Genomic DNA, 23,218 nt, shown 5'->3' on the forward strand with positions numbered 1-23,218 from the left:
TTTCCGGTGGATGTGGACACTAAAACAACTATCTATTTAACAGCGATTAAATTGCTTGATCACGTACTTGGACTGAAAGTGAGTGGGAAGCTTGTAAGGCGGATCTGGATAGAAACATATAGGGGGTGTTCCATGTCAACTCGATCGGATCCTGAGCCCCCTTTTTTTGTAGCTATAGTAGGACTCCGAAAATAATTCCCTACGAGCAATGTCTCTCGGAAGACGTGAAAAAACACCATAATTGTGAAATCTGAAAAAATACAAAAAATGTCGCATTGTCCATCATTTTGGCACAAGACTCGTACTATCGAACGATCTGCTTCTAGGTGTCTAGATACAATATTTTTTATTCGACCAAAACGCGTAAAAAGATACCTCGAAAGAGATCGTTTAGCATTAGGGAACTTTTTCAGAACTTTTTACAGTCATTGCTCGTAGAGGATTTGTCAGGAAAAAAAAGGTTAAAAAAAATATTAATTTAGATGTTTTAAGGTTCTACTGCACCCACAAAAAGTATGAGGGTTAAGAGATGGTCGAGTTGACAATGCAAAAGATTTAAACATCAAACCAATGAAAGAGCTCGCAGCTGACAATTATTGCTCGTAAGCACGCAATATAAACTCTCATATTCTGATAATTTTACTCCAATTAATGGGTGTTCGTACTGATTTTAAAATTATGGTTTTCCAACTTTCAGTTTCTTTGTTTTCAGAAAAAAATGTAGTTATTGTATTGAATTTTCACTGGATATCTACGTTTTAAAGCTAGAGAATCATATATGAACGTATGATCATATGTATGTATGTAAAGACGTAATCAAAACTTTTTCCCCACAATATTTCGAGACGTGTTATCGGATTTTGATGATTTTGGTCTGGATCGATGCGGCCTCTTCAAACTTACAACTGTTTAAATTTTACTTTAATCGATACTTTTAGAAATATTTAAATAATCAAATTATAAAGCATAAAATAAAAATGATATTTTGAGAATGAATGGACGGATTGGAATAAAAATTCGTTCCATTAGGTTTTTTTGGTCGCTGGTCACAAATCTAAAGTCAGATTTGCAAATTATTTTATTTTATTATTACTGTTATTTCAGTTCGAAATGAGTCTGAAAACGGGAAGTTCAAATGCAGACTCATGGTCATCCCAAACCCGCTTGTTCTCGATTTAACGACGCAATTTTCTTTGAATCAATTCTCAGCATTTCAATACGATAGTGCAATACTGCTTTGATCGAACGATAATACAGAAATTTAAGAAATTCATTACAATATGAATAAAATTTATGTTGATCCGACGCAATCGTTTTATATTACTTAATTTATTAGTTTCATATATACATAAATTGATATAAATTGAAAATTCAATTTCCGATAATGATACATTTTGTCTTAAATTGGAATAAATCCCCATGTTTAAATAAACAAGGAATAAATTACAATTCGGCTATTGTCTAGAAGTAAAATCACCTCTGAAAACTTCAACATTTGCACATATTATTTCCAGCAATGTGTGCCGTGTATATTTTGGGAAACACAAAGCTCATAAACATTTCAACTTGGTTTATGCAGGGTAACATTGTAAGTTACGGTGCCGATTGAAGTAAGATTGCAGAAATATTATTTTATTTTTAGCAGAAAACTGTCAGGAGATGGAAACTTTTTCAAGAGTAGTTTTTCTGAGTCAGGTTTTATTTTATATCGGAAGATGAAAAATATATATAACACATACACAAATGGCTTATCTCAAAATCGCATCTAAAACACTCTGTCGCAATGACAAAATAATGTGTTGCGTTACGAGTGCGGAAAGTGGGCAATTTCCGATGACTGTGAAGTTTGCAGCGTGAGCCGCATAGGCGAGAGCGGCAATCACACCGTAGACTTATAGAGATAGACTGCGCGCTCCGTGCACCGAGTTGAAGCCGTGACAAGACAGGGAGGACATAAGCTGCAGGCATTTTCTCTCACTCTAATCGGTGACTTGGCGGGGAAAACGTACAGACTTATACAAGTATGCCTCCCCGCCACGCGACTACTCCGCGTTCTTTTGATAGTGCGACAGAGAGCGAACTCCGGCAGGGCCACTTAACTCTGTCCTTCCGTCCCGGCTTCACCGGGCCTGTATTAAGACCGCGCAGTTTATATAGTCTCTATAAGGCTATGATTCGCACGAGTACTAGTGTGAGCGCTGTAATTACTCGAATCAATTATCATCCATGCGCACGTGTAACACGCCAGTTTTTCCAAGAATTTTAAAGGAAAAATTTGATTTGCGAAGCGACAAACGTGCTGCTTCAGCACGTAAAATTGGGATTAGGGGACTTACGCTCAATTACACAGCGCATAAAGTTGAATTCTTCGAGTGTGTACATGCAACGAAATCTGCTTGGAAAGATCAATTTTGAAAGCTTGTGGAGCGTGCATTAAATGCCCTGTTTTCGAACGGTGCAGTAAAATATCGCTGGCGCATGCGCAGAATTCAAACGCTACAATTTACACACTAGGGCTTTCTTTGACCCATGCGCACTTTCGATTAATTCAATTTTCCACACTGTGTTGTTGAGTGTAAGTCACCTAACCCAAATTTTACGCGCTTCTCAGCAACACGTTCGTTGCGTTGCAAATCCGAGTTTTCCTTCAAGAGTCTTGGAAGAAAATGGCCCAGTTTTACACACTGTGCACTTACCTCCTTCGCAGCTCAGACTTTTTTTCACAAGCGTTAGAAAGAAAGCGTATGATTACAGCGCTGGCCTTGACCCATGCTGCAAGCTTCTCACTAATTGGGGATCACCCACTTTCCGCACTCGTAACACAATACGCTATTCTTTAAACGTGTAGTAAATAATCCATTGGCGAAAACACACTTCGTTCACGGAGCTACGTTGTATAATAATAGATTGATACCACGGATATATGTGTGCGTGTATTTAAAAAAAATTTACATAATTCTCACGAAAAATTTTAAATTCACTAATTTTTTTATTTCATTTTTCATCACACTCGCATGAAAAGTGGGGCTTTGCGTAGCAGTTTAGCGGGACGAAAGCAGTCTTTTATCTCAGTTTTGTAAAGATAGGTTTACACGCATGTGCAGTCCAAAATTGCTTCACTTTCGTCCCTTGGGTGATCACTTGTCTCCCTAGCTAAAAGAAATTGACAAATCACGTCCCGTAAAACTACCACGCAAAGCCCCACAACTTTTCATTCACTTGGCTATAAAAACTATCGTGTGTGACTCGGGCCCAAGCAGTAACAGCGCAATCCGATACTGCGCAGGCAAATAATTCAGCGAAGCTAGACCACAGCCATGGAGACTGGAGTACAGGAGTCCGACCTCGATTGGGGAGCATATAAAAAAATTGTCCTCGAAAATTTGTCGTTTAGTAGTTTTAGATTTTATCGAAAACATCGCTGTCGTCGTAAAGTTCCGAAGTGAAGTTGGTAAGAATTGACTATATATATGTATACAAACATCGATGGTGACCGAAATGAAATTGCCCCTGACCGAAAGGGAATATCCTTGGGTCTAGTCTCCCCACCACTCGTCGGATCTTTGCGATATCAGCGCCGTTCATCGTCAGCCAGCGCAAGCTTTGTTGTACCGATTTTTTATGCTGGATCAAATTTACGAAGATCGGACTTCTGTACTCTAGTCTCCGTGACCACGGCCGTAAAGCCAGACCAGCGACACAGTATGAATATAGAGAAGCGAAGTGTCGGATTGCGCTGGCACTCCTCGCATAGCAGCGCCGCCAGGCGGCTGCTACATATTAGCCCACCTTAAACTACAGGATTGTGTAGAAGTTCGGTCTCCTGGTCTCTAGCTGCTGGCGAAGGCCAAAGGTTGGTAATCGCAACTTGTGCAATTGCCGCCCTCGCTTCGCTCAGGTGCAAACTTCACATTCGTCGCAATCGCCAACTTTCAACCCTTGTCACACAATGTACTATATTCCACCCGTATTTGTAGCAAATTACTGATTTGAAAATCTTGACGGAATATCTTCGTATAAGCGTTGAGAAAAATTTCACTTGTTATAGTCGATAAAAAATTCTAGTAAAATGGGTATAATCATAGTTGTAAATACTACATTTTCTGGTTATTGTAACATTTAAATCTGTTCATTTTCTTAGTTCTCACAGTCGAATGACACTTTCAAGAGGATGCTACGTCACTCTACACCCACCGCGTTAAATACCACGTTCATGTACATATTATCCGATTTCATGCATAACTGACGTGAAGATGCTGCGGTTAGTGCAATTCTACATGCAATGTTAAATGCCAATTTCCAAAAAAAAAAATTTGTTTTGCGTAACAATACTGCCAAGAAATGAATACCTATAGGTAATTGTATTACTACTTAGTACAGAAGGAATACATTTCCTGGTGTTATTCTCGCATGAACGTAGAAAATTTTTTTAATGTTGCTTTCGCACGAAGATTTACGTTTACATCGCACGATGGAAATAAGCTGACAACGGCATTTCCACGTCAGTGAAGCGTGCTTCGATAAAAGTCAAAATACCAGACTCGGTGGATTAAGACTGACTTATAGCATGGACTCGAGGGATGTTTCACTCACGGAAACATGGTGTCAATAAATTGGAAATGATTTTGTCATTTCTGAAATCAGACTGAAATCAGTAATATTAAAATTAAATTCTGAATTAGTTATCGTTGGTAGTCATGAGAAATAATTTAGGATTACAGAAATCATATAAAAACTTAGAAAACGTGAGAAATCACCTGGTCAAAGTAAAATTATTCGTCAAGCATTATCTCGTAATCACTTTATAAAATGTACGTAATCATGGTGTCATGGTGTATTTCTCAGTGAAACACTCCTTGCATGCTTTGAACATCAATTCTTTGTTACAGCAACATCAAGTTATCGCAACAGTAGCAAAAAATATAGTGTTCGTGACGACAATCAGAAAGAATAATAACACATACTAGATAATCTGGTTGAAGTTGCAAAATTAATTTTCATATTTGTGTCCCGTATTGTATTCTTCGATTCTGGTGAAAATTGAAAATCATTACACGGTCTGTAACCCCAACTATAAATTCTTTTCCGCGCGTTACTCTTCAATGTCGATAATAAATTTTGATATTCAGTTTATAAATTTTTAGTGACAACGAATAATAAATGCGTGTCTCGGTGAGTCAATCAATCGAATTGTCCCACCATGACTAAGTTCCGGCCGGAATGTATAATTTACCTCGGAAATGGCAGATTTCGAGTGAATGTCTAGTTGGTATTTGCTCTCCGAGTAGTCGGACTCCCATTCCGAACTGAGGTCATCGCCGCTAGCTTCTCCCCACTCAAGTAACGCAGAATTCGGATGAGGAACGGTGAGCAACTGTAAGTACTCCTTGTACCCGGATGAGGGTGACTCCGTATCGACGTCACCTTGGCTCTTGGACAGAATTCTTTTGCAGCGATTCGCGACATTGCGGCACGGAGGCGTCGGGCTCCTCGAGGAAGAGGAGGACTGCCGATCGGCGGATGCCGCCGACAACTTTCGGGGATTCCGCTTCGATCGCGACCTGCTAAGCCTTTTCTGTTTCGAAAACTGCACCGGCTTCTCCGAACCATCGTAACTCCCTTCGAACGGATCCTGAACCTGCTGAACGGCGCAGCCTGCATGGCCGCAGATGTCGCTCAGTGCCGCGGTATAGACGATCCTCGGTACTAATCTCTTCAAGTCCTCCTGCATATTTTCCGAACGCTAATCGACAACTGGACTCGACTTTGATCGAAGCCTCGAGCTATAGTCACCCGGAACGTGTCTGATAATACCTGAAAATATCGACCACGTCACGTTTACACTGCGTTTGACTGGGAACACCTGTCTCGATTGAATCCCGGCACAATTGCGGCAACGCCGGTGTCGTTCCGTTTGCACAATGTCTTACTAGTGTGAAAAAATAATCGTTCAATTTCAGAGATATCGTACACCGCGCTCGAACATCATTGGACCGAGTCTCGGTCAGCGGTAATAAAAACCGATAGAGTCGAACCGTTCCCAGATCTTTCTACACGTCGTCTGAATATCGCATCAACGAAGATTGCTCAATAACCTTGTTTCTCCGAAGGCTGCACCAACTCTACAATTTATATCACCGACTACTGCCGACGCTTAAGGATTTTCTATCAATAGGTATACGTGTGTTACACGCGCTTCTGTATACGTATGTACAACGTACGAAGGCAAAACTGGATGTTAGGTTTCGAAGGAATGAGGAGCAAAAAATCAAGAAAACTAAAGTAAAGTAAACGCGACAAATCGAGAATATGACGACCCACTCGCCTACACGGTGAGAAAAATCTGAGAAAAATTACCCTGCTGTTACTATAATCGTGATGTAGAAGACACCTAATGCAGTTTTTACCGTGCTACGTCAGAAAAATGCGTCGTCACATTTCAAATTTTGTGCTGCCGAAATACATAAATTCTAAGCAAGGTAGTAATTTTTTTTATAAAAACCCATAATTTTTGTAACATGCATCAATAGAACCTGCATTAGGTGTCTTTTACATCACGATTATAGTAACAGCAGGGTAATTTTTCTCAGATTTTTCTCTCAGTGTAGAGAAAAAGCTGATAATTGCAGCCCGAAGGCCTAATTAAAACGTGTAATATATTATTTACGTATAATCGAACGCTTCGTTAAATGATGATTGAAAATATTCGTGCGCGACCGGACATTGAGAAATGATAATTGGAATGGAAATTAATTTTGAGAAATAAATACAATTATTCTTCAATTATAGGAGAGAGAAAAATTTTATACTCGGGAAGAAAGTGTTCTTTGGTCGATATTTATGCATCGTTCATTACATTATCTATCGTGAAAAAAGAAAATTCAATTGCGCAGATTTTTTATCAGTTTTAAACGAAACACATCGTGTCGACAGATTGCCGTGCTGTTGGTATAAGTCACTTTTAAATAGCAAAACGCGCGTGGCAGCTGCCCAGGATTACCGCCTAGGAATCACTGCGTCCTTATTTCTCTCGCAAAAAAAAATAACTTGCTCGATTACAGAGAGTGAATTTTTTTTACAAATTTATTTAAACACAAAAACCTCTCATAGCGTGATAAATTATCCAAACGCCAATTATTACATGACCATCAGAAACAAGCAATCAATTACAGTAGACGAACTAAACAATGTTGGCTGTGGCGTATTGGAAATAAATAATACGTCTAAAATGAATAGATACTTCAAATATCGTATATGCGTATGATATATGACACACTGTGAATGGCACGTATCAAAACTGGTTTCTATGAAAACCTCGTATTATATAAAGAGTAAACAAAATTTTTTCAATAAGGACAGATCCCGCAATCAGCTACACAGAACGTAAGTATATATGTGATCATAGTACGTATCGCAGTAATTATTATCACATGTATACATAGATCCGTTTCCCTCGATCTCGAATATCTCTCAGTTTCAACCGTATAACAATCCGTTCGCTATAATTTCTACACAATTTATCCACTGCACCCTGACATTCGCGCGCGTTTCTCGAAACTGTAACGTCGAAAAAGTTTGACACGAAAGAAAATGAAAAATTGGAAAATATAAAGGCGACGGGGCCGGAAAAAACTAAAGAATTTAATGAATAAATAAATGGAAGGAAGGAATTGACGCCGTCATTCCGTACTGCGTGCGGTATTGGCCGGGTACTGCAGACATCAAGATGTCCCGGTTCACGATGTTTGTCTTCTACTTAACCCAATTGCACCGCCTCTACACACGCGACACGTTGCATACGTATATATAGAGAAGCGAAAACGTGGGAGTATAACGCAGCGTGTGTGTGCGAATATCACAATTTCAATACCTACGTGCATGCACACACGTACGCATATACCGTAGACGACACCAGCGCATATACATTACGGAACGCTGAGCGCGCAGTAAAGTTTAACAATTTTAACGCCCGTCCTTCTATCGCTGCGTGTATAACAATACGATACGTTATAAATGTTTAATATACAACTGTGTAAATTCTAAGCGTCAATTCGAAGTATATATACATATGTACACATATATATACATTTAAAATTATTTGTCCGTTACACCGTAATATCGCGCTTTCAATAAAGGTATGCGTGTATACACATGCGTGCGCAAAACCAGACGTAATGTATATAAGCGGATTTAAAACTGCAGCAAGGTCCCGGCAATTTAAACAATATACATATAATACGATGTTAAGTGAAATATACTACACGATATTTACGGCGTACGTCATATACGCGTCAATCGAATTCTTTTCATTCAAATATACTACGTCGATACACGCGTGAATTCCGACAGGTGTTTATTAATTTCGAACCACATGTATGTACGTAACGAATACCGCGGAAAAATGAGGCACGTGAGAGATTTAATTTAGAAAAATTCTCTTCCTCTTCGCGTTCTTGACATATAAGTGCTCGGTTTTGGAACGTGATAAGATGAACTTTTTTCCGGTAGTTTGAAAAGAAATAGTTTCGTCAATTATACGTAAGCAGGATTAGACAAAGCAGCGCGATACTAGTTTCGTTGTACCTCGTATCCATCGCATAGAGAACTTGATATGCGATGCACTCGATATTCAGAACGACCGATTTATTTCCCAGTTAACGACAAACTGCCAGAACTCCTCTTCCGTCCATCGATTGCCCCCCTCCACCCCTTTCCTTCTCCACCACTCGCCTACTTTACGAGCTGCACGTATACATACATTAGTTGTCAGAATTTGTCGTCTCTTATCTGTAATTATGGGTGTAGTTATATTATAGCTGACGATCGTGATGACGAAAGCAACTTTTACAGATATTTCGCTGGATTATTAAAATAATTATACGATCAACTTCAATCCAAATTTCTAGTTTACTTTTCAATTTCACTAAAGCAAGATACTAATGTTTAATATTTTTTTTTTTTTCATCAATAAACTTTCAAAGTATTTGCGTATCAATAGTTTTTTAATTGAAACTGAAAAATGATGTTATTGCTTTACTATAATAATACTCGGAATACTTAATTACGGAACTAAAAATGACTCGATATATTCGTTGAAGTTCTGGTCAATCTACAGTGATCTAAATCAGCAGATACGTTATTTTTTTTTTTTTTGTAAATTCTTTAGAAATAATGGATCATCTTCGATTTCATAAATAAAGTATTCAAGTAATTGTTAATAATATTATAAAGTAATTTCAGTATTTTTCCGAAGCAATATAATATACCGTAACAGATCTTGCACTAAATAAAAAAAATGGAGCCGTTTTGTACGCTGGAACAAGAAAGTATATTTCAACAAATTCTCTCAATTTATTATAAAACAACTTAGCAACCGTTCACCTGAAGATAGAAAATATTTTCATATCTGTAGTATGATATTTGTACTTCGAATCGGACATTTGTACCTGCTTGTTTAGAACAAGATAAACAAACTTCCTTAATTAGAAACTTAAAATTATGACTGATAAAAATATCCTTTTGTTTTATAAAATCATTCAGATGAAATTCATTCGTTCCTTCAACGCCTAGGTATTACACGTATACGATTATCACTCGAAAGATAAATTGGCGGTCTTTTTTTTCCCCGGTAGCAATTTTTATTAAAACTAGGTCGTAGATGTCTGAAAGTTGAATTTACGAAAGTTGTTGATGCGCGCTTAGAATGCAATAACAAAAATAACTAACTAAGTCGAAACGCGCGATACACAACTATAACTGGGCGCGATGCTTTAGCAGTTTCATCATAAATTATTACACAGCTCCTAAATCGGGAGCCGCGAGTACAGCGTGAATATAAATAGCTATACAGTATATCACGACGTTTATTACCAAAAGACTGGAATCCGCGTGTGTACGGTTCAAATTGTATCTCTACACTACTATAAACAAACAATGCGAGTATAGGAGAAGAAAAAAGAATAACATGCGAGTTGGGAAAAGGGGGATAATAACAAGAGTGAAAGGAATTCCAACGCCGTCGATCGTTGCAACGAGAGCTGATCGATCGATCGATCAATCGATCGCTGCTTGGCATGGAACGGAGATAGATTAAAATTATCATCGCCGCCTCCCCCTCCTCCGCCTCATCTTCCCCGTAGTCTTATTCGGAGCTACCGTCAATGGCTACGGTACTAATTAACTACGTGACGTAGTGGCTATACACATAATACAACGGTGCAATTACGGCGAATTCTAGATACTTGGATCTCATGGAAGTCAAGCGAATGAGTCATTCGCGATCCTACGTCAGTTCGATCCATTGAAAACTGAATAGGGTTTGTTTAATATGTGTACGTATTGACGGTGAATGAATCAAAAATTTAGTAAGTGTTATACAGGTGTGCTATATCTATTGTCATTGACGGTATTATAAGACAGAAAAGGATGAGAAAAGGTTTTTCTACTCGCAATTACTGCCGAGTTTTTCCTCTTGCTGGCAATTTTCGTTGTACCAGGCTATTGTGATATCGATATACCTTAAACGAGGGATAATATTTTCGGTAACACCTATTGATGACGATATTATTACAATCAAATTTATTCCCGAATGATCCTTTAAGAATATTATCTGTACGATACGTACAAAATGCATTAGTTCATTTATTTAATTTACCCTTTACCGTCAAACGACAGTCAATTATTGATCTAACAATTTGAAAACTTTCGTGCGACGCGATTGACTGGAAAACGACTTCGGAGTTTTCACTGCAACGCGATTCTTACAACGTAAACCTTTTTTAAATTGGATTGATCAACGTCACGTGTATTTTTAAATTTTGAATTAAAAAAAAAAACAAAAAAACAGTCATTTGAAGATTACAAAATTGGAATTTCATTCAAGTTTTTCCGAATGTATTTCTTCTCCTTTCTTTTTTGTCCATTAAACAGTTACTAGACACGATAATTATTAATAACTTCACTATTTTCGGCACAGGTATAATGCAACAATACAGCAATTTCAACGCGGTTGAAAACTTTCGATAGATTACTGGCAGCAGGTTCGTGATATTATTAAACATGAATGATAAAGACAGCGAACGTACAATGAAAAATAAAGGTACGATTAGAAATAAAAGCGAATTATTTAATATGCTAGTATTTTATACGCATGAGTGATCGCGGCAAAAGTTTAGTCGAGGCCAAAAGACAATTGTATTTATGTAGGTGCAAGTGTATGAAATATTTGAGGTTATATTAATATATTAATATTATACATCGATGACAAACGGGTAAAAATATTTGTCAAGTATGCATGCTGACCGCCTGTTACAACGCTGATTAATGATTTCAACGCCAGTCAAATATCATGACGAAAGACAGTAAAAAGAACATGTATGCAGTAGTTATGCAATTAGCTAGTTCTCATACGGTCAAATACAAGAAGTCAGTAACGCAGACTTTTGGAAGGAAAAGAAAGAAATAACCGGATTTGCCCAAAGCAAATTGAAACTTGACATACAAATTATGCGTTTGGCTGTTTATTATCGAATCGCAGAAAAAGCGTCGTGGATATTCACCGAGATCGATAGAATGTCGAGTTCATAATTATCCTAAAGTAGAAAGTGGTGAGCTGAACGTACGGAAAAAAATTAAAAATATTCCACAATACAATACTGGTGTCATGTACGTTACCTGAAGTAGAATTATAAATGCGTTGTGAATTTGAAACCAAAAACAGTATTTATCGTGCAAATTATATTTACGAACGAAAGAAAGTCGAAATTATAAACCGTGAGTCATGTGAAAACATGATGTTGAAGTTGTAAGCGTTACTTTAACAAAGCATGTTTAGGAAAATGGTTACTTCGCAAATTTATGTTTGTTTGAAATTCACCTAGTATATCATGACAAAGAGAACACGTTTATATTTCGAAAAGCCCAACTTCTTGCAAGTCGTTCTAAAATTGTATTCCATGATGCTTCGTTACGTTAACGTTACCAACTTCAACATCGTGCGGCCAATCAGTTGCGGACCGTATACGTATAACACAGATCCCTGAACCACGGGCTCGAAGTTGAATTTCTAGAAAATCCCGTTACGAAGCAGTCCACCACCGCCAGCACAACGACGGACAACACAATCACCATAGTGGGCATAACCCTGGAACGGACAAGCAGTCGCGAATCTGCAGGGAAGATGGAACACCGTGCAGCAACGGTTAACCACTGCAGAAACCCGCTGTTGGCAAAGTACAGGACTGAATTACTTCCTCGATTTCCGAGTACACACTCTCGTTACCGTTGAAGAATTCAGTTCGTTGCAAAACATTTACGCACTGAAATTGGTACATGGCGCCAAATAGAGAAGCTTGCGTCGGAAATCCGTCATTGGGATAGCCGCTAATCAACGTGACATGCACAAACATGTTTACCGGGACAATCTCTGGAACTTGAAAATCAACCGCGCATGCGCGAGTTTTATCGGCTGTTCGTGCAGGCTGGCCATCCCGAGTTTCAGCCGTCAAACTGATTCTGGTGGTGATGTAGTTTATACGAATTTTCGAGGTTAGAATCTCAAATAATTGAGGTGGTGACTCGGAAAGGGTTGGAAAGCGTCTGTTGTTGGGTCGGAAAGCTGATTCTTCAAAGAACGATCGGAATTTAATGCTTGTGCTCTTTGAAAATTCAAACGTACACATTTTGTGTACGTTGGCCCCCTGCATCGCAGACAAGAATATCGCTGCGGGAAGATTTCGCCGACCAATGAGATTGAATTATTTGGCGCATGCGCGGTTGATTTTCAACTTTCAAGAGATTCTCCCGGTATACGTACCTATTTGCATTACTAGCAGCTCGTCGCGACTTTTTTGTAGAGCTCGTAGAGATCTTGAAACACTCTTGAACGTAACTATCCTGTATCTGTAAGAATTTAATTAGCGTTCGCACGAGTGTGTGATCCAAAACTATTGATGCGGTTGCAACGAAATATGGCCTAAAACCTGACCAGACATTGAACTTATCCACAGAAAGAAAAGAATCAAAATCGGTTCGGTAGTTGAGTTGTAAGCGAATATACAAACAGACAGACAGAGAGACTTAGAGATTTGTATATGTAGAGAAAAGAGAAAATAATAGAGATATGTTAGTTATTATTCACAAATGCGAGAGGCGAGTCACGACACCGATTCGAATAAGTTAAATTTTTTCACCGTACTATCACTTATTGTTACATGTGACAACGATATTATTTTGCGTATTGATCACTTCCGTTGTGTACTATAATTGATTTGCAAACTAAGGCAGACAAGAAGAAAAATATATATGTGCGCAATAATGTTTGCGCGCCAGCGAGTATATATATAAATATATATATGTATATAATATTTCTGCATAATCCTACGCATCGGCAGGTTTTCTCCATTTTTGTACGAATCTACTATACATATACGTAACTCGCGCAATTTTTTGTTATGATTTTTACGCCTCGCATGCAGTTGGTGTAGAAATGTTGAGGTAAGGAAATGAAATAAACAAATGATATCAATTAAATGGCTCATTCGAGGTTATGTTTATACGTGATGTAAAGAAACTTTTCCCAGAACGACGAACAACCGGATGATGACTCATTGTCAGGCGATTGTCCGTTTGTACGAGCTGCTGATGACGTCAGGAAAAATTATTTGGGTTGGCAATATCGTCTGTTAATTATAATGTAAGTGAAATATTCAATAAAAAATTACAAGCATACTTCTGAGCTAGATGAGAAAACACATGTTAGTAAGGAAATCTTTGATGAAATTATTATAATGCCAATAACTTTGAAAAAACAATTAATTTTTACGAAAACTATAGTGCATATTTTATAGAACAACATTTTTATAAGAATTATTTTATTCCTGTGGTAAAAAAATTTTTTATCGTTAATTAGAACTTTTCCATCTGCAGAAGTTTATATTTGATTGAATAATTTTTCTGGATATTTTTCAGATTTGCAATTAAGTAGGTTGATTGGCACAAAATCAATCTTATTACGACATAGTCATACATTGAGAATTGACGAATTTATAATATAATATTCATACGCTAGAAAGAAATCTTTGAATTAAAAACCAAAAAAAAACATATAAAATACTGGAATTGGAAAATAACGCCGTAGAGTGAAACCGGGCGAATCGACTAGATTGTCAACGACTTTGAATCGACTTAAATCAAAGCATTGAATCTGAACTTTTGTTTATAACTCCAGTATATTCGACTTTTGTATTCTTGAAGACTTCTCTCTACAAGCTTACGAATATAACAACTTATCGTATTGAAGTTAGTAACCGATTCGTGCTGAGGAAAAACCGTTATTTCGCGATTGTTGAACTGTCTGAAATTCAGTAACCCGTAATAAAACAAAACAAACTCATATTTCGAAATCTGAGTTCCTCAAAAATCACTGTAACGATAATAAAATAGTGATTTTTTCCCCAATGTTTCGTTACGAACGTTAAAAACTTGATCCTCGCAATAATTTGATAAATCCTCAATTCAGGGTTACACCGATTAATAAAACTTATCGATTTTTGGCCAAGCAGCTTCCTTAGCTTGAAACAGCCAAAGTATCAAGCCATTTCTACATCATTATTAACACATATGCGCTTATCAACGGGCATGCGATTCCTGTTGGTGCAACGTACCAAGTTGTTACACTTTGTTGTTATTATCCAGCTTGCGTGTAAATACCTGCACACCACGCATTGCGTAGAAATACGTTGTTAAAGTCGTTCAAAATACGCGTATCATATACCGGGCGGGATTAACTCAACCGTACGGTACCTACGTCAATTTACACATTACTTATACAGGTACGCACGCGACAGCATGAACTCTACAGCAGACGGCATTGATAATTAACGAAGTATCATTCTACCTGCTATCTTCCTCTACGCGTGATACGTACATCGTATAAATGTACGTAATATTTTATCATTATTATCGTTTGTTTCCACTCTCCCGCGTCAAGAAAATTGAAACGATTATACATGTATAGGTGTTGTAATTAACGCGTAAAGTAAACGTCACGTACGATCGTGTACCTGTACACACACCTACGCATACGCATAACGCTGCACAGACTGGATTTACTCGCGTCGATATTTATATAACTTAACTTTCTTCAAAGATATCGCGCTTTCGTTTAAAGTCGAGCAGAGGCAATATACATACGATCCAGCGTTACTTCAAACGGTCAAAAGGAACGACCCATATCGAATTTAGAAATAAAAAGTCGGTATTAACGGGTTACGGTTGAACCGTAAAGAATAATTCGAATTTAGCATGGTTTGAATTTCGTGCTTTCCATTTCATTTCTCATTTCTGACGAGAAATGAAAAAATTAACAACGACTAAAAGTAAAAAACAGAAGTTTATTCATTCTGCATCTTTATGCTGCAAAAATTGAGATATTCCGATCAAACAGAAACCATGACAATTCAAGTCATAGCCAATTATCCACTGTACAACTTTTTGCATAAATTGTGTTTTTTATTGTACTTATTCTTCTAAGCCGTAAAATCGCTGCGATCAAAGAATTCGAATTATTTCCGGGAATATTGATCACAAATTCGATAAAAATAGTAAACTATAACGTAAAGCTAATCCAATGACATAGATAGAAAAAGAATTACACAATTGCAGCCGGTATGAGAAAACTTAAACAATGTTCTAACGGAGTAATAACAGACAAATTTCATCTGCTCCAAGTCTCATAATAAAACCTCTCATTTCCACGTGACAACGATGGCTTCGGTGTATAAGTAAAACACGGCACGTGCAGCGAGCGAAACGATTGGATGTAACGCGGCTGTTTGGTCATTTGTTAGCACAGGTGGACAAGAATCGCTTAATCAGGCATATGATAAATTTATTAGCGACGTATTAGCAGCAGTTGATATTACCGCAGAGCAACATTCATTCAGCTGAATGATAAACGGTGATTTTTACACGGCGCTTCATAATTTATAGTTCACGCTCGCCTCCGGCTATAAACAGAAGGTACTTAAATGCCAACGACTTGACGAGCGGGGGTACGAAGGTAGTCATATATATACCTACCTACCTTCTGTATATCGTATCCTGCCAATTTATTAAATTACATATTACCTTAATCGGACTATAATCTGCCGCAAGTGCGCGCGAAGCGCGTCAATGATGCAGCGAGGCGGCTGCATGATGGTAATAACGAAACGTGTTCATTAATTACGCGCGATCTCAATTTCGAAATCATACATATTTTATTCGGTTAGTGTACACTGTACACAGTTTCAAAATAAGGGTGATATTTGCGTCGGATGGAACGAGGTCGCTGATCATTCGTTTTAGACGTAGAAAAAATCATCCCAAAGTACACTGAATTTCAACCAGAGTCTACGAGATGCCTATTTCCGATTTAAATAATACGTGAAAGACATTTATTGTTCCATCTTCGCAAAATTATTTGCAAAAGAAATCATGATTAGGTACGTTCTTAAATGGATATAATCGTGAGATTACATTTTTTAGTCACCTTTTTTTTAGATCAGGGCAACCAGACATTGAATATTCGAACAAACGGAACGTCTTTGATTTTGTTGACATGTTACGGGACAGAGTGTTGATATTGAAGAGTGATTGTTAATACACCTCTATATATATCCCCCTCCCCCTAATGTTTTTTGGGTACCTTTGGATTCATCGACTAGCGATGGCGACTAAGCTAAAAATAATAATCGATGCATCGGTTAATCGAGAAAAATTAATCGTTTATTTCGAATTTTTTTGAAATGGTCTATTTAGAACCAAAATTTCGTAAATTTCAGTACGCAGTCTTAATGGCGGAATATTTTTTTGACAGTTTATAGTTTCACTCGAATTATTTTTCAACTTCAGGTAAAACTGTTCAATTATTTTTTAATAATTATATCAAATAGGTACTTAATGAGTAAGACAATGATAATAATTGATACTTTAATCACATGGCATAAGTTGATATCGTATAGCGTCGTTCATGGGAGTAAAAAATAACCAGAACCGATTGTTAGAAAAAATAATCGAGCTGTTTGATTATTAACCCGGGTAAAAAATAATCGATTTACTCAAAAATCATTTACTCAAATCGATTATTGTTGGTAATTCTTAGTGCGTTCTCGTCGGTAGCCTCAACTCGGGAAATTGTGGAAGAAGCAATAATAAAATGGAAAAGATTTATAATTAAACGTGTAAATGATTTATTAGACTTAAATAGCGAGGAGTGTAAATGTGTAATTAGACGAATTGGATTAGAAATAGGTGAAATTGATAGTTAGAATTAGGGCTTGGTCTGAATCGGTTGCAAACGAGAAGTGAATCGTTTGAATGTTGGACTAGAAGTGCGATTAGATACAACTAGTCTAGTGTGTGTACAAAAAAGATGCCGAGGATTCAGGATAGCGGGGAGTAAAATTAGCTGACGACGAATAAGAGCGATAGCAAGTGGCGTGAGGCTGGATGGAAATAGGAGGACAGGAAATAGAGTTTAAGGTTACTAAAGAGAATGTCTGAGAGTTAGCAAGTACAAGCAATAGAATAACGAATGGTCGGAAAAGATGGGGGAAGATCATTTTCCGAAAACTTGACAAATCATATTTTTTAAAAACCGTATTAATCATTGTCACTGTAAACATGCCACATAAAATTTTTCGAAATCGTTTGAATTTATGGAAGAGAAATTCTTTCCGCCGGTTTCTTCAGATTGAAAGTATTTAAACTGCACTTGGAGAACATTTTTACTTTTCTTTTTAAGTCAATTTGTAAAATTTTCTCGTGAAAACGCAACATTTTGTTTTGAGTACCAAGATTAATGAAATGATTGTTTCAAAATTGGAAAAAAAATATATATATACTTATAAATACGAAATCTCGATTTTAATTTAATCAATTTATTGCAAAAAAAAATACTTATTTCATGGTATTATCGAAATATTAAATACCCTTTGGTAGATTCAACTGAATCGTTTCATACAGCCCACTAAATCGTTAGTAGTCTATTACCATTGTCACCATTGAATCAACCCGTCAATTCACCATGGCGTATTTCTTTGTCATTCTTTGATGTAATATAAATTACAATTAAATGATAATTTTTGCAGTTATAACAATTAAACAATCATTTTTGAATCGTTACAAAATGATTTCACTGTGAAGATCCGTTATCGCAATATGATTCGCACAAACTCTACGGGATTGTGATGCCAAACCTTTCCTTAGACATTGCTAAAACATTTTACTATCTGCGCACTGTAAAATCAACTAAACTTTTTGGTTGTATAAAAATAACGTTAGATCGGACATATATTAACCTGAAATTTCGTTGCCAGAATCAAATTTTGTTTATTATGGCCAGATTATTTTCCGACTGTGAGATATAACCAATTTATACGACGAGTTGAATTGCAGAAATGCAACGTACGATAAAGTCCAGTAAGAAGAAGAGCATGAAAAATAAATGTTAAGCTGTGAAAGCAAAATTTTTTTTTCTTCGCCAAAACTATCAATCGCGAAATTTAAGAAACGTTAAAATACATATGATTATGGTTTTCATAAGGTTGATCAAAAGTATAACAGGAATGTTCAAAATTCAGGATAGGTATAAAAATGTGTGGCGCATAGGCCTAGAAAATTTTTGTCTTAATTGGCAATCATAGAACGCAACCATGCACGGCATCCGGACAAGAATCCACGTCGCGATATGGGATAGAGATGCGGCGTATGTCTCGTGAGTGAAAGATTCTTTCGCGCCGGCGATGCTGAGCGTAATTCACGAGAGCATTTACTCACGACGCGACGCAGCGCTGTACTTACAAATTATAAACGGTAATTACCCGCTGTGGTAATGAATTCGGTAACTCTTCTGCAAAAGCTGGATACGTCCGAGAGCACCAATTAGCATTCATGTACTTTCTTTTCTCTCATTTTTCCCGCTCCTTCTTAATCATCAACGGACCGCATAGTCATCAAAGTAATTATGTAATGCAGGATGTTTCAGTGTTTTTGAAACTCTGACACGATTTTCATGAAATCTTTCCTACTTTTAATTTTTAACAAGAAGAAGTACAGCACAAGGAACAATAAATCAATTCGTGTATAGTGCTTTTTCGAATGCGTTGCGATAAAGCAATTACGAATTCAATATTACCCCGATTGATCAAATTTCCAGCACACTAAAATGCTTTTTGTTTGTGTTAACCTCATTCTTCCCCCTTTCATTGTGCTAAATCAAATTTTTTTAATTCTATCGTTAAACAATTGCTTTGCGAAAGTATCCCTGGAGGAAAATAATTTTTTTTTTTTTGCTTCAAAAATTTTTTTGACACTTGGAACAAAAAACACCAATTTTCGCTAAAAAAAAAACAGCCAATTTGCTATTGCAAAATGAATAATTGTTTAAAAAAAATAAAAACAAACAAGACTCAGCTTACCTGGGTGAATTATGTAAGGAAGTATTGTAGTTTATCTCAAAACGTCATCTTTGAAGCGCGTGAACTTTCTTTCTCGAAAACTATCGAACCGATTCTTTTGAAATTTGGTACAATACTTCCTTACATAATTGCCCAGGTAACCTGAGACTTGTTCTTTTTTTTTTAACAATTATTCATTTTGCAATAACAAATTGGCGGTTTTTTTTAGCGAAAATCGGTGTTTTTTGTTGTGTCGCAAAAAATTTTTGAAGCAAAAAAAAAATTATTTCCTTCTAGGGATACTTGCGGAAAGCAATTATTTAACGATAGAATTAAAAATCTTTGATTTCAGACCAACCAGTTCCGAGAATTGATGTTCACCGGTGGACAACTTTTTTTCGAGGCGACTCGGGAGATCTGCTGCCACGGGCTTAATTCTCGATATTTTTCATTCAAAAAATTATGAAATACTCTTGGAATGTTACTCAATAATGTCACAATCAACAAAATAAATTTACATTCCATGAACCGTCAAAAAACATTGTTGAAAATAGGCCTTATTTTGGCCGAATTAAGCATTATCCCCCCCCCAAATACTTTTGGTATCACAAGAAAACGTGGTACAAGTATCACATTTAGTCTGCTTATAGTCAATATGCATTTTGCGATTACATATGTTCAATAAAATAAGAGCTGCACATCGACTTATTGTTACACATTATCAGCAATAGTCACAAGAAAATATAGTACCAGGGAGCGTAATCAAAAATAACAGTAAAACATACTAAACTCTCTGGTTACTGCTACAAAATTAATTATCATTTTGTACCCAGAACAATATTATTCTACTACGATGAATAATGAAGATAACTAGTTGTAAGATCTGTACAGTAACAAGACGTAGAAATCATTCGCAGTGTTACTAAAGCTGCGCCTGCGGTGACAGAGCTTTGCATCTTGATATCGCGTTAACGATGATAATTTACCTTTTTTCGACCTGGAACGGGCAGCTGAGGTTGAAAGCGATCGCATATCCCCAAAAGACAATCGTCACATTTGCAATAACAGTTGTAGTTGGAGTCACTCGAAGCGATTGAGCTGAAAGTACTGGTGCTGGCTTGACTGTCCATGGAATCGGCCCTGAGAAGAAGGGCTCTCTTCGATGATAAGCCACGGGCGCACTTCTGTTCTTGACTTTCCATTTTGACAAGCAAAAGTTGCTCCATCAGATTCAACGTCGGCGGCGGTAATTTCAAACAGCTACTCGAGGGTGATTCCTTACCGCCTCTATCCATGGTTCAGTCTATATTCCTCGAAGATCACTGTCGCGTTTTAGGGTCCGATATCACTTCGAGATCACACGTTAAAAACTCTCCAACACTTCCGGTTCTCGTCTGTATATCACAACTAATCCTGTATTGATACAGAAGAGGTTCGGTTAGAAGATTCGCGTGAGGGAGTGGAAAATTTGCACGTTAGCCGTTAGCTGACAATACTTGATCTCCGCAGGTTACAAAATTCATAATTGTTTACCGGAGTTTGATTTTATTCGACAATCTCTGCTCACGCTCACCGCGAGTCACACATTGCCTACGTCATTGTGACAACGGGGCTTTAAAGTATAAACCGCGTAAATATCAGTCTGCGGTTCCGTTTCGTATGCACACATTGACGTCAAGATTTAACTCGGAAGACGAAACGCTGTCTAGTTCAATCCTTGTTCGTTATCCAAGGATTCGACGAAATTCAGTTGTTGTAACCTTCTATTGCTGGATGTATTGCGTTAAACAAATACTTTCAACGCTCTGGGTATTTCACTGCATGAATTACTCCGCGGTATGTACGAAACGAGCGCATTGTACAGGCACATATGTCGCATACATACGTACGTACGTTACAACTTCAAAGAAGGCAAGAGTGATTTTTTTTCGCGTAACTGTGTCACGGATACCTATAACCGATGCTATCAATCGTTGTCAAATGATGTATGTACGTATGTGTGTACGCGTATTTATTCACATACGCATCGTGCGACCACGGCGAAGAAGAAACGCACGTTGAAGAAAGCAAAAGAGGCGAAAATAAAACTAAACGAACGAAATGAGAAAGAGAAAAGAAAAAAAAAAAAAAAAAAAAGAGCGACACGCGCACTCCGCAGATTCCAAAAGTGAAAACGTTCGGCGGAGAATTCATTCGGCATTTCGTGTATGTATATATTTCACTTCGCATGACTCCGTGTGGTATTACTGACTGCGTTCAATGGTTTTCAAATAATTCGTTTGACTGTTGGATTTTAAAAATTTTTTCCAACAGTTTGACACGTTATTCCCGTTCGTTTCTTTGAAATAAAATTAACACCTTTCCACGCGATTCAAGTGTCGACAGAAATTTTGTTGGTTGAACATTATTGTGTCATTGATATGCAGATATTTTTACTACCTGATACTTAGTATTTCAAACTACCGTTAGTTGCATCGTCGCTCAACTTTAACAATTTCAACTTCGATACTCGACAACCGGAATGTCAAATTTTGAATAAATCTTTGTTAGTCAAACGTAACATTACACACGCACACGTATCGAAGTTTAGAATTACACTTTCTGAGCGCAGACATCTAACGCTGTATTGAAAACGTCGTTATAACTAACATACATCTTTCACCAAGCAGGTTGTTAATTGATTAATTATAAGTATCGATGTATTATATATGCACATGGGTATATTTTGTATGCGTACACTATACGCTGCCTACATTACAGCAAGTCCTGTATATCCGTGTCCCTAAAAGCAGACCGGTTGTTTACTCTCTTTTAACAAACAACTCGGGAGCGCAGGAGATTCTGGCGCGAGATTATCGGACCTATAACGCAAGCAGAAGTCAATTATATACCGGTATAGGTGAGCCCCAGGATCTGTACGTCTGGCTACATGGTCAACCTTCGCGAGTAAAAATATATTATACGGTTACCCGTACACTAAAAGTTTATCTATATAGTATATCGGTTACATCTCGTTGCACCTCGGGCACGTTGTACGATTCTTGTATCATATTGTACATTTTTTACCCTAGCCTTAACGGTCTGTAAAATATTCGCGAAAAAAGAATTCACCATAATTTCAATTATTTTTACCTTATGACAATGTATAATTTACGAGAGATTAACAAATGCCGAGTAATGCCGAATTGTGTATTATAGTGTGAACGAAACGAAATTTTAGTAAGCTCAAATATCGCGCGTACAATTGTCGTGTCAATTTGTTGTAAACTTTATTGAAATAGTACATTTCTGCAGCTCGAATTCCATTCAAACAAGATTCATTTTATAGCCAACGGCTGCAATCAATCAGATACCGGATGAAATTAAAATACTCATACACACATATATATATATACATTGTGTAACTGCGAATTGAAACAAATATATAATGGAAGCTCGACATTTCGCAATCTGTACAAAACTGTCGACACACTTATATATACATTGTTATGGTAAAATATGCGAATATGTGGTCTGTTGAACTTATCATTTAACACATTTCAGAGACTAAACACGAATACGAAATGTGTAAAATAATATAAACATAATAACGAGGTGTTAATTTCTATTGTTAAAAAAACATCACTTTTGCAAAAATTATTTTCAGTGATACGACGTGGGTGTTGTACGAAACGGGCGTACGATAAAAGCTTCGCGTATCACGATCCATTTAGTCGCGTTCGCAGCCACCGTTCGAAATAATTCATCGAATAAGTTGGAAAAAAAGAAGAAGAAAAGGA

At 37.1% G+C, this 23,218-nt stretch overlaps 2 protein-coding genes across 4 annotated transcripts in view; both read right to left on the reverse strand.

Annotated features, from left to right (window-relative positions):
• The window catches only part of LOC124307325 (uncharacterized), a 54,949-nt gene that overhangs the window by 5,144 nt on the left and 26,587 nt on the right, over positions 1 to 23,218 (reverse strand). The window lies entirely within an intron of this gene.
• LOC124307396 (uncharacterized) lies at positions 69 to 6,661 on the reverse strand. Its single transcript, XM_046769034.1, has 2 exons — positions 5,234 to 6,661; positions 69 to 250 (listed from the first exon to the last, which is right to left on the reverse strand). The coding sequence occupies exons 1-2, from the start codon at positions 5,729 to 5,731 to the stop codon at positions 200 to 202; spliced, it is 549 nt and encodes a 182-aa protein (XP_046624990.1). The 5' UTR covers positions 5,732 to 6,661; the 3' UTR covers positions 69 to 199.

Source organism: Neodiprion virginianus, chromosome 6, assembly GCF_021901495.1.
Source record: "Neodiprion virginianus isolate iyNeoVirg1 chromosome 6, iyNeoVirg1.1, whole genome shotgun sequence".
Classification (NCBI taxonomy): domain Eukaryota; kingdom Metazoa; phylum Arthropoda; class Insecta; order Hymenoptera; family Diprionidae; genus Neodiprion; species Neodiprion virginianus.